The sequence below is a fragment of the Ostrea edulis genome, chromosome 5 (genome assembly GCF_947568905.1).
Source record: "Ostrea edulis chromosome 5, xbOstEdul1.1, whole genome shotgun sequence".
Lineage (NCBI taxonomy): Eukaryota > Metazoa > Mollusca > Bivalvia > Ostreida > Ostreidae > Ostrea > Ostrea edulis.
The window spans coordinates 24,566,831-24,579,794 of NC_079168.1; the positions used below are offsets into that span (position 1 = coordinate 24,566,831).

General features: G+C 37.8%; 1 protein-coding gene and 1 long non-coding RNA gene across 2 annotated transcripts; one reads left to right on the forward strand and one right to left on the reverse strand.

Annotated features, from left to right (window-relative positions):
• Nucleotides 1-5,430: 5,430 nt before the first annotated feature.
• Nucleotides 5,431-9,286, reverse strand: LOC130054775 (uncharacterized). The gene is made up of 2 exons (XR_008803109.1): nucleotides 8,693-9,286; nucleotides 5,431-5,703 (listed from the first exon to the last, which is right to left on the reverse strand). It is a non-coding gene; the product is annotated as an uncharacterized LOC130054775 (long non-coding RNA).
• Nucleotides 9,287-10,749: 1,463 nt separating this feature from the next.
• On the forward strand, nucleotides 10,750-12,693 carry LOC125652669 (E3 ubiquitin-protein ligase TRIM71-like). Its single transcript, XM_048882022.2, has 2 exons — nucleotides 10,750-10,810; nucleotides 11,010-12,693. The coding sequence occupies exon 2, from the start codon at nucleotides 11,024-11,026 to the stop codon at nucleotides 12,674-12,676; it is 1,653 nt and encodes a 550-aa protein (XP_048737979.2). The 5' UTR covers nucleotides 10,750-10,810; nucleotides 11,010-11,023; the 3' UTR covers nucleotides 12,677-12,693.
• Nucleotides 12,694-12,964: the final 271 nt, after the last annotated feature.

Genomic DNA, 12,964 nt, shown 5'->3' on the forward strand with positions numbered 1-12,964 from the left:
TTCCGGCTTACTGATAGTTCCTTGCTCCACGTGTTCTTTTAGGTTTGTCAAAACCATGGTTTTAGTAGGAGACATAGAATAAAACACTCTTCATTCACTTGCAACTTTTAAGCTTAAGGTAGTCCGCTCCTGACTGGATCTGTAAGAGAAAAAAAATGCATGTATTTAAGAAAGGGTCCAATCCTGAACCAAAATCGAGGTCCAATCCGGCACATTTATCGTGGAAACGACCACAGTCCAATCCTGTACATTAGCTAATGTTCAAGTCAAGATATCTATCTAACCAAGGCAATTTAAGGGACAAATCGCATACACTGGTTCAAGTTTTCATCAAAAGATATGTGCGGAATCTATTTTACCGAAAGTATCTTTCTTAAAATGCATGAAAACATGATTAGAAACATCTTCCCCCACTTCGGATTCTATCGAGGCAACATCGTCAACTTCGATCAATGAATTTAGAGTTGTACGTGTACATGAGTAAGAATTCCAACAACCAATCAACTTAATGATGCCTCCCTGGCCAGGCAGTGTTTTAAATTCATAAATTCGTCGTCTAATAAGTCGGTAAAATGAAGAGTTTTAAGAGCCTACCTTTGTTTGGAAATGCCGTCTGCCATCTTGTTTTGTCCAATCCTGCACACGATCATGACAGTGAAATGACTTTCTGACAGATTGCATCACGTGGTTTTATCTAAAAAGAAACTATTTTCGTTTCGTTTCCGGAATACGTCAAGCGTTTTAGCATCAGTAATAATGACAGACGATGGAAACAAAGAGTTGTCAAATATAACCAGAGACAGAGTAAAGTGAAAATATGTTTAGAAATATACAAGTAAAAATTATACAAATGAAAAATTCCTTATGTTTTAATTATTTCATTTTAAATAATAGTTATAGTTTAGTCCCTAAGTCTCCTTGATACATATACCCCCCCCCCCCCCCCACCCCACACCTGTTGCAACACTGGATATGTAAACGCGTCATTTTGAGCAAAAATATTTAAAATTTCAATCATATCGTCAGCTAAATCGAGGGAGTCTACTATGTAAAGTGGATGTTAAGCGAAATCAAAAGTGTGTATTTTGAAAAGCAGCACTTGCTGTTAATATCTTTCCTCAATTAGTTCTTATAATATGAAAATTAAGAAAGTTTTGTTGTAATAGGATTAAACATTCTTTTTGAAGAATTTATCGATGTGTAAACTCTGGACATTACTTACTTACTTACAAACTGAATAAAAGTGCGAATTCCAATTCGTTCCTTGTATTATCAATTTGAAAAAATTGAATAGTTTCCCCGCACTATGTTATTTGTTTTCAGACGCGTATGTATACATAGCGTTTTGGATTTATTGATGTGTAAATTCCAAACTCCCCGTCGAGACCTCATTACGTCACCTACGAATTGTGAGCAAACGGAACTCTGGCGGAAGTTTGGTGTAAATTCTCGTTTAGATTTATTTTTGTCCAATCAAAACAATTGTAATAAATGACATTGGAATTATTGTTTGATAATCGCCAATCTCTCACCAGAGGGCGTATTACGCTGCGCTACAACACCTCTGTCAACGTCTAAATGACAAGATTCTTGGCAAAACTTACCTATACCTATAGCATCATGGATAATAATTTTATAAGTTTAAGTTTTATGCTTTAAATCTTAAAGTAGGTTCACAAAAACAACGAATTCCATGATTATACTAGTATTATTGAATGAATGAATATTTATATAAACCTTCTAATTCGCTCAGGTGTCTCATATTTACCATCTTCTGATTTTAAAAAATTCAGAGAAGTGTTTGATTTGCTCAGATATTATCATTACAGTTCGATATGCTAAGTTAGTTTTTGTACATTTTGATATAACTTTTTAGACGTTGACAGAGGTATTAGTGGAGCGTAGCGGGAACGATAACTCTGGGTAGAGATTGGATAATCGCGTGGTTTGAAAGGAGAAAATAAAAATAAAAACGTTGCAGGTAATTCGACGTCACAATGCACAGTTTACATGGATTCAATGGTTATATTCCCCGCGTTTTTAACATAAACTTTCAGAGCATGAATATACAAGTAATTTCAAACAGAAAGTAATAAAAACTCCTCCAAAGCAACAGTACTATCATTCTATGTGGAATAATTTCAATAATAAACATCAAACATTTTCATAGCTTTAATATGAGTTATAATAAATACATGTAAGATGCATATTTACTCACTGGTATTAAACTGATGATAGTAACGATCGTTACAGATAGACCACAAGTATAGCTAAAAAAAAAAGACGATTTTCGGCATTTTTTATGTTTCATCTGAATAAACCTTAAGCTACAAGATACACTAAATTCCTTTGACTCCAAATATTTATCACAGATATTTTATTGACAGTAGATATTAACGGCAAACTAACAACTCAACTTAATGACAAACTGGATGATTTCAACTTCTCCATCGCCAAATTCCCATATTTATGTAGCAATATTCCATTATCACCTGCATATGGTGTTTACATGTCTCAACTGATTCAATACGCAATACCTTGTTCTGCGTATGGTCAGTTTTTAAATCGAAGCAAGCTACTAACAAACAAGTTGATGGTGCAGGGGTACCAACAGTCGCGTTTAAAATCACCATTTCAGAAATTCTATGGTCGTTCGTTATAATGATCTAGTTTGCCAATACAATCTATCATTGGATCAAATAGTGTCTGACGTGTTTCATGCCAATTTTTAGGCCGTTCTTGGCACACTGATTTTGACTACGGATAACTCCATTTACCTGATTAAGATTTAGGGCGTACGACGGGTGTGACCGGTCGCCAGGGAATGCTTACTCCTTCTAGGCACCTGATCCCACCTCTGATATATCCAGGGGTCCGTGTTTGTCCAACTCTTTTGATTGATTGATTGATTGAATATTGTTTAACGTCCCGCTTGAGAATATTCACTCATATGGAGACGTCACCACTGCCAGTGAAGGGCTGTAAAATTTAGGCCTATGCTCGGCGCTTATGGCCATTGAGCAGGGAGGGATCTTTATCGTGCCACACCTGCTGCAACACGGGACGTCGGTTTTTGCGGTCTCGTCTGAAGGACCGCCCCATTTAGTCGCCTCCTACGACAAGCAAGGGGATACTGAGGACCTATTCTAACCCGGATTCCCACGGGATTATAAGAAGGATAAATTGCATGTTATTTTGTGTGTAAGATGCTGGTCTCACACAACTGATGCTGCCAACGGTTACAAGCATCGCACCAAAGGGTATGTTGTTTAGGTCGCACCTAAATAATTGAAACAAAATAACATACACATGTATAATATACACCATTATATCAGTTCTTATTTATACAACCTATAACTAAGTCAAATGCTGTCTGATTGGTTTCATGCCGATTGTTAGGCCGTTCTTGGCACACTGATTTTGACTACGGATAACTCCGTTTACCTGATTAAGATACAGGGCTCACGGCGGGTGTGACCGGTCGACAGGGGATGCCTACTCCTCCTAGGCACCTGATCATCCCACCTGATATATCCAAGGATCCGTGTTTGTCCAACTCTCTATTTTGTATTGCTTATAGAAGAGATTGATCACTGTTCATTACCTTCACCTTTCAGGGTAGTAATGACATGATGCTCAAAATTTGAAAACTCCGATTTGCATTGAGATAATTTGATCTTACATTTACATTATGTAGTTGATTAAAATGAAAACAATTAGATAGTGTTTGTATTCGAAACCAGCAACTGTGATTATTTCGATTATTACAATGAATTTCATTGTCAACCCTTCAATTAATACAATTATTGAGTGGTTTAATATACACCACATGGACACACATCTTTGCAATGTAAAACTTATACGGTACCAATTTTGATGCACCAGATGCGCATTTCGACAAATAATGTCTCTTCAGTGATGCTCAACCGAAATGTATGAAATCCGAAATAATAATGAAATTTTAGAGCTATTATAGGGAAAAATAATGTGCCAAAAAAGTGGAGTCAAATTCGTCTAAGGATAAGAGCTATGCGTGAGGGAGATAATCCTTAATTTTGAAATGAATTTCTAAATTTTATAACAGCAATTAAATATACATCCGTATTTTCAAGCTAGTAACGAAGTACTTAGCTACTGGGCTGTAGAGACCCTCGGGACTAACAGTCCACCAGCATTGGCCTCGACCCAGGGGTTATAATATAAAACTTATACGGTACCAATTTTGATGCACCAGATGCGCATTTCGACAAATAATGTCTCTTCAGTGATGCAATCCTTCTTTTTCCTATTAATGTGATGATCTTTATTACCAAACCTTGAAATCCTTCTGTAATAAACATTGTCTCGTTTTCCTTACCTGACGCAGTTGTGAAAGGTGAATATAGTCATATGCTGTTTGATATGTATACATTGTGTCTTACTCTTGTGTTCAAAAGAAAAGGTTAAAGTCAAGGGAAAGAAAGGTACAACATTTGGATATCTAAAACATCTTGGTATATGTATTGTTTGAAGATTTTTATCAAAAGTTTAAGCTGATGAAAGGTGAATATAACGAATCTCATAACTCCTATAAGCTATACAAATTAGAGAGTTGGGAAAACATGGACCCCTGGACACACCAGAGGTGGGATCAGAAGCCCAGTAGGACTAAGCATCCCCTGTCGATCGGTCACATCCGCCGAGTGTTATACATCAACAATTCTACAAATTCAGTGATGATTCACGGCCCTTAAATGTACATTTAGCATGCAGAGTTGGACAACAAAGAGAGAAATGTCTAGGTTTTCCTCCTTACACTCTGGGAAGGTATAGAGCAAGGACTGCAATTTGTCATCCTTAGGTAACAAGGTAGCAGTGTTGTTCTCAATGCATACCTATTCAATTTCCCATTTTTTGTATTTAGAAAAAAGATTTCAACGACCTTTGGAAATATTGTAATATTCAAATGAAATGAATAAATCTGTTAATTCAATCATGATGAAAGTTGTAGCTGTACTTTCCAGTGGCGGATCCGGAGTTTGTTAAAACAAAAAAAGAGGCAAAAGGCTGGGGGTTCCAGGAATTTGAGGATTTTAAGGTTACTTTTATGTGTTATTCTAGTTATGATTTATTCATAATAAAATCAATAAATAACAATAAATGATTTATTCTTTATCCTTGTGCACGTGTTTGTATGTATAATGTCAAATCGTATACTTTTGCTGTTGTTCTACAGGGTTTTTTTTAATTTGGGTCACAAAAGGGGGAACGGACCAGGAACCTCTCTAAATCCGTCACTGCTTTCATTAAAAATCGTATGATAACTTGTATATTTACTTATACATGTATTATAATATTCTTCAATCAAACTACTTTTCCAGAAAAAAAAATATCAATTCTTAATGTGCTATTAACTACAATCTTCTCTCTTGTATGAAAATATAAATACAATTCTGTCTTTTGAGGTTTATTTCCAAGAAATTAAAAACGCCAAGATGAAGATGTTCAAAGAAAATTCTCTAATTATGTTCAGCTCCAACATAATCATTCTCAGTTTAAAAGTTCAGTGGGTCTAGTGTTTGAATAAGTACATTTGTATGGAGCACATTGTCTGGTTGAATAGTGAGCTATTGTCGAGTGGTTTCGTTCCATTTGCCAGTGTAGATCTCCTTTGAAATGGTAGTCAATTGGAGTTACATCATGGCGCGATAATTTCTTCCACTCCTGGAAAAATAAATGACAAAATCTTTTGATTTTTTGCATTACTTTATTGGGAGAACTTAATTTTGTTCCAGAAACCCTTTAAATTTGCGTCATTTTATTAATTTTACCTTGTTAGAAATGATAGAAAATAACAAATGACTAAATAGGAGACATATTTCAAGCCCTATAAAATCTGTAAAATCCCGGAACTTGCCCCCCTGGGCCCCCACTAGGGCTTCGCCCTGGACCCACTGGGGGCCTCAAGGTGCCCCCGGACCCCACTGCCTCATAAAGTGGCGTCCCCCGTAACCGCAATTCCTGGATCCGCCCCTGAACGGGTGTATAAAAAGGGGGGTAAAACTGTCTAAACGTTCACATGGAGCCCCCCCCCCTTTTTTTTTCCCCAGAGAGAAAGGTAAGGCTTTAGATTAAAGTATGCTAGCGGAAAAAAGAAACTGCATTATTGAATAAATGATAAAAAAAAAAATAACAATGAACAAATATTTTTTGTAATACTGTTAACAAATGTATTCGTTACAACATTTTATAATCCATTAATGTTAACGTCGAATAACGACAATTTCAGCACACTCGAAAGACACTGGTTGATTGATTGATTGAATAGTGTTTACGTCCCTCTCGAGAATATTTAAAATTTAGGCCTATGATCGGCGCCCATGGCCATTGAGCAGGGAGGGATCTTTATCGTGTCACATCTGCTGCGACACGGGACCTCGGTTTTTGCAGTCTCATCCGAAGGACCGCCCTTACGACAAGCAAGGGGGTACTAAGGACCTATTCTAACACGGATCCCCACAGTATTCGAACTTGAATTAACAAAGTTAATAACGCGTATGACCACCATTTGCATTCACGCATGCTTGACAACGGTGCCTAATTGATGCCACTAAAGTGTTCAGAAATGCTTGAGGGATGTTGTTCCAGATGTTGGTTAAAGCCTGGTCTAAATCAGCCAATGTCACTGGCTGATTTTGGTAAACGGCGTAGACGTCGTTCCATTTCATCCCCGACGTGCTTGATCGGCGATAAATCGGGGGAAACAGCTGACCAAGGCAAGACATCGACATTCTGTTGAACAAAAAAGTCCCTGACTACATGTGGCCTTGTGTTGTCTTGCTGCAGAGTGATGTGATTTTGCTGTATCTGTATGAAGGGTACCACATGGCGCTGAATAATTTCGTCTCGATAGCGTACGCCGGTGAGATTTCCATTGACAAGTTGTAGAGGGTCCTTCCACGTGCTGTTATTCCACTCCACACCATAACGCTACCTCCACCTTATTGTCGACGTTGCACAACACAAGCGTCCTGGTACCGCTCCCCAACGCGACGATACACTCTACAACGGCCGTCACTGCTATCCAAATGAAATATGGATTCATCAGTGAACAGAATATTGGTCCATTCCTGTATTCTGAATCGCATATGTCGTCTGCACCACGCTAGTCTAACGATACGATGACGTTGAAGCAGTATTGGGCGCACCGCTGGACCTTGGTCTGATGTTGTGCTCGCGCAGACGATTACGCATAGTTCTTGGACTGATTGGTCGAAGTCCAGGAATGCTGCGAACAGTCAAACTTGCTGTCTGGAAATGATTTTTCAGGTACATAAATCTAATGTGGTTGTCCTGTCGATGCTACGTCACACGAGGACGCCCAGAACGTGGTCGATTCCGAGTGTTACCAGATTGTTGGAAACGTCTCCACAATGACTGGATGGTGTTCCGATGAACTCCAAAGTGTCTTGCTACGATATTTTGTGCCATTCCAGCGTTTAAGCATCCCAACAGCACGATTACATTGGTTTTCGTTGAGTCGTGGTATGACAGAAGGGTAAATTTTGTCAAAACTAAAGTGCTTTCCTTAACGAATAGTGTCCAAACAAACCTTTTACACTTCTTACTTCAAACAGTATAGGCCAGTAAAACTCGTGCGTACAAACACTTCAATAAACAACATGTGTTCACTTACCATGAAAAAGTCCGTGCATTTGAGTCGGGTATTATCCGATATTGTTCAAAAACATCACCGTTATCGATTGTTTAGATTTTATAAATATAAACAATAAATATAGAAAAACTATACTAAATTTTATGATGCATAGTTTCTTTTTTCCGCTAGTATATATGGCTAATACATCTAACATGTACATGTAATATTAAAAGTATCATCAATAACACGAACTCCACGTAAATATAGATATCATAAACAGTTACTGTACTGATTTCATTATTTTCTTTTTCTCAAAATCTTCAAAACAACCTATGTTGATTTTTACATTCAAATTCTAATTAATTTCAGGTTGAATTCTGATTCAATCATAATTCTAAAAAAGGTCAAACACACTGTTGAGATTGTCAGTCAAGTTTTAGTTCTATTTACAACCGATTCTTCCCAGAAGTATCTGTGCTTGTCTGGTATTATAATAATACACTATGGGAACTACGCAGTGAAATATTACCCAAAGCGAACTTATGAAATACTCCATGAATACGAATACAAAAATATGTTCAAGAACTTGGACTGGCGTAATGGCGAAAAAGACAATAAAAACAACGAACTCGAAAGTCCAGCAAAGTAGATAGCATTTCAAAATTCTGTTAATGGATCGGACGATATCTTATGAAAGTGGTTCAGGATCACTAGAGCTGCCAGAAAATTCCGGGAACATAATGGGGTCTTCTAAGGGCTGGTCATTGGTATCATGGGACCATTTTATGAAGAGGGGTATCAGGACAGCGGGTCCGGCATTGACCGTCTGAATGGAGAAGAGAGCCGTGATTCGGTCTGCAGTTGGAATAAAACTCGGCAAATAATTTAATATCATTGAAAAAGCAGTGGAATAAACCCAGATAATTAGGGCCATCACAACAGTAATACATCTTGTTAGCAGTATCCGGCAGTGTGTGGGATATGTCCGAAAGAAATACGTCAGACCAGCCAGAAAAACGACATGGTAGCCAGTGGACAAGGCAACGGCGCACTCACCAACGAGGTAAATGAATCGGTGATCTTCCAGTAGAGATGACTCGTTGACAAAATCATGTTCGAATGTTCCTCAAAGCATGATGCAAATGGCTAAGAGATTAACACTGGACAACAGGATTACCGGGAGGAATATGATGGTTCTGGTCGTCACGTCACGTCCTTGATAAAACTTCATGTTCGACAAAATTCCTAGTGAACAAATAATTCTTATGAACATGATGGAGACTGTTGGTAACCAGTGGAGATTGCAGATGTCCTTTTTAATTGTTTTCTCAAAAACCTCTCGTTTGTCCTTGGAGATTTCTACATCCACAAAATATTCATGAGTCAGCGCTGTCGGGTTGTATTCCGTCGTGTTTTCCTTTCTCTCGTTGATTTTTTCACATTCAAGATCTTTACCCCATACTATATTGTGTGTTCCAAGGAACAACAATGCTACAAATCCCGGAGTCCATTAAAATACACAGGGATACAAACAGCAGCGAGCAGGTAGCCATCACCACCGAATTTTGTCGAGATGAATATCACTCTTCAATGTCAATCGGTAGAATGTAGAAAAGGAAGGAAAACTCGAGTGTTGTTTAGTTGTTAGTTTTCAAACATGTCACTGGATGCGTGTTGTAGTTATATTATATAAGGAAGACGGCAGTTTATAAACTGCACTCGGAATCTCCTTAGTGTAATAATGTATCGTCTGTTCGAGGGAATTCACTTGATGAAGGAAGGCTGAATACTGTGGTCATTGTTTGCCGTAGATTTCTTGAATTTAGTGAAGGACCTTTTTGTATTTTGCTCTAGACCCAGAAGGCAGTCGTTGACATATGTAGTGGCGGATTTAGAGCCTCTTTTTTTACCGCAAATTTACAAGCCACTACTGGCATATATAGATAAGGTTGAAAATATTTAAATCCTGCACAGACCATATTAACAAAATGCTAGTTTTATCAGAATTAATGTTAAGTAAAATTCCAAATGGCTGAGTATCTTAGCTAATGTTTGCCTGGTCCACCACTGATATATTTTTATATGTATAGTTGTAATTCATTAATTATCAATGATGACGGTCATTAAGATACCTAGTATCAAGAATCCGTGGATGATCTTAAAGACTATATGCACTATATAGTGAAAATATTTTAACAACCCCCACCGCCTCGAAGAGCTCCCGTGACTAAAATCAATATGCTTGTGAATATATTTGTTTTCTTTATCTTTCTCATACATCCATAAATACGTTCAACTCGCAGCAATAACATAGACAGTTTTCAGCTTTTTGATACTAGTATGAATATTTTGAACATTGATTTATTTTTAGACTAAGTTGGAAACATGGTTGGCATCACTAAAGTAAACAGAGAGATGGTTCACTTACACGAAATTCTGGACCCTGACATGGAAGAAAAGCAAGATGTCAACGAAGAACAAATGGCATCATAGCATCCGCCGTCAAGGACAAATTCAAAACGCGTTTGTTGAAATTCTGTGCAATGGTGAAATATTGCTGCAGCGATTTGCTGTCTCTTTCCTTGTAAGTAAGTAAGTAATATATATATATATATATATATATATATATATATATATATATATATTGCTTACTTACAAGGAAAGAGACAGCCATATATATATAAGGAGTCTCCCTATCGGCGCGGGTTCGAATCCCGCTCGCGCCGGTAAGTGAGAAAGTTTCACAGTTTACTTTCGGAGGGTCGGTGGTCTCTTCCCAGGTACATTGTATCAGGGTTCTTTCTTCCACCAATAAGAACTGGGCGCCACCAGATAACTGAAAAATTGTTGAGTATTGCGGAAAACATCAATCAATCAAATTATATATCTATTTTTTTAAACGACGATTATTTAAGCGGATTTTGGTGGTGGATTTTATTGATATGATTTATTATTCGAGAACAAATAATACAAAATTCAGTATCTGACAACCGAGCCCCTGTTGTTAAGACGTAACATACCGGTGAAAATAAGGGAAGAAAAAAATGGGACGAAGTGTCTCGGCCAAAAAAGGGCCTAATTTAAAAACCCATTATTTAAAAGGCGGAGTTGCTCTCCGTAGACACGCAGAGATAAAGCCGTCGCCATTTTCTTTACAGTCATACTCATACTCAGGTAAGAAAAACAATCTTTCAATTCAGTATTAAAGGATTAGTCTGAATTAGTTTAGACATGACGATATTATCTAATTAGTTCACACGTTGTCGAATTCTAAAAATATCAACTATTAACTACTGCTTCAACGCAGATGCTCAATTTGACTAATTTTTGCTCAATATTCAGCAGTAGATTAACACTGATTTACAATTTGTAGACTATCTTCTGAACATGGATCCTAGATATGGCGCACAAGATGTTAGTCGCTGTGATTTATGTGAACAAACAATGGCTGAGATGTACTGCGACTCCTGTCACGTGAATCTCTGTAAACTTTGTGTTGGAGAGCACATATCGTCCGATCTGACCTTCAGGCACGAAATGGTCACCTTTAAAAACCGGAGGTCAACACCGATATACCCCAACTGTACCGAGCATGACAAACAACGCTGCGAAATGCATTGCAGAGATTGTGATAAACCGCTTTGTTCCTTGTGTGTGGAGAACTGCACGGGCAAGAAACACATTCTATCTGCACTTCTTAACAAGTACAATGCTGCAAAGGAAACCATTAGAAAAGAAACCGATCAACTTGAGAGGACCGCTCGTCACGGATATCAGACCATTCAACCAGAGATTGAAAAGGAAATTTCTGAAATACCTCAACAGTATGCAAAAGTTGTCGACGAAGTTTGCACAGAAGCAGCTGAATTACACCAGAAAATAGACGACTTGGTAAAACAGATGAAGGAAGAGCTGACAAAGATGGAAACCCAACACATTGAAACACTCCAAAATCAATTGTCACAAATTAAGAAAACGCTTTCTGAGATGGATACCATCATTTCAGAAAACAAAGATATCCTGGACTCAAATAATGTAAAACTGTCTTTAGATTACAAGTCCCAAGTTTCCAAATACGCCGATGTCGCACCGGAAATCGTCGTTTCGTTACCAACCTTCACTCCTGGAGACAGACATCTGGATCAACTTTCAAACTTTGTTGGGAAGTTATCACCTTCATTGTTTAAGCCTATAGCACCACCACGTGATAAGGGACGTAACAGTTGCACATTAGCAGAAAATCCTAAAGTGATTACCACCATAAACACTGACTGTAAGAAATTAGGCAAAATACTTTTGAAATGCGGTGTTATTTGGATCTGCGATCAATATTCAACCAACATTTTAAGCATGAGCGAGGAGGGCGAGCCACTGACCACAATTTCTGTCAAAGTAAACCATCAAGTACGCGACATTGCTGTATCGTCCACAGGTGAATTGATTTACATTGATAACGGTTCTAAAACAGTGAACATGATACGCAATAATCAGATAGAAACAATCATCTCTCTACAGCCATGGACGCCTTTGCAGGTCTTCTGCAGTGTCTCTGGGGATCTTCTCATTATTATTCACGACAGAACTTCATCTAAACTAGTTCGTTATTCTGGGAAATCAGTTGTCCAAAGTATTCAGTTCGATCAAGGAAAACATCTTTACTCTTCAACAAACAAACTGAAGTATGTCACAGAGAATATCAACAGAGACATTTGTGTGGCTGATAATGGAATAAAAGCCGTAGTAGTGGTCAATGGAGAGGGGAAATTCAGGTTCAGATACACCGGACGCCATTCAATGTCAAAAGGAGGAGAGCTTCAATTCAAGGGCATCGCTACCGATTTCCTGGGCAACATCCTGGTCGCGGATTGTGACTATAACCACTGTATTCACATAATAGATAAGGATGGGAAGTTCCTTCGTTATGTCGACAATTGTGAACTTAAATATCCGTTTGCTTTGTGCGTGCAGGATGAACATATTTTTGTTGGAGAGTACTATTCCGGAAAAATGAAGAAAATAAAGTATCTGATGTGTGAATAAAACATGTTTTGGCAAAAGGTGTTTATCTTTACATATGTACATAGACACAGTGCTTGCGTACGAAAAAAAAAAATTATGCCCAACTACATGTTGAATTTCCTGTACATTTTCCATAGCTTCAAAGTCAAGAAAAATCATTTTCATTTTAGGGGATATATTACGGTGGTATGTTTAGGACCACACAATATGTTTTTGTTCTTGGGGTTGGGGGGGGATCCCGTTCACACGACTTTTTATCTGAGTTATTCTGTGTTCACTCTGCAAGGGTGAAAAAAGTAATTTTACGAT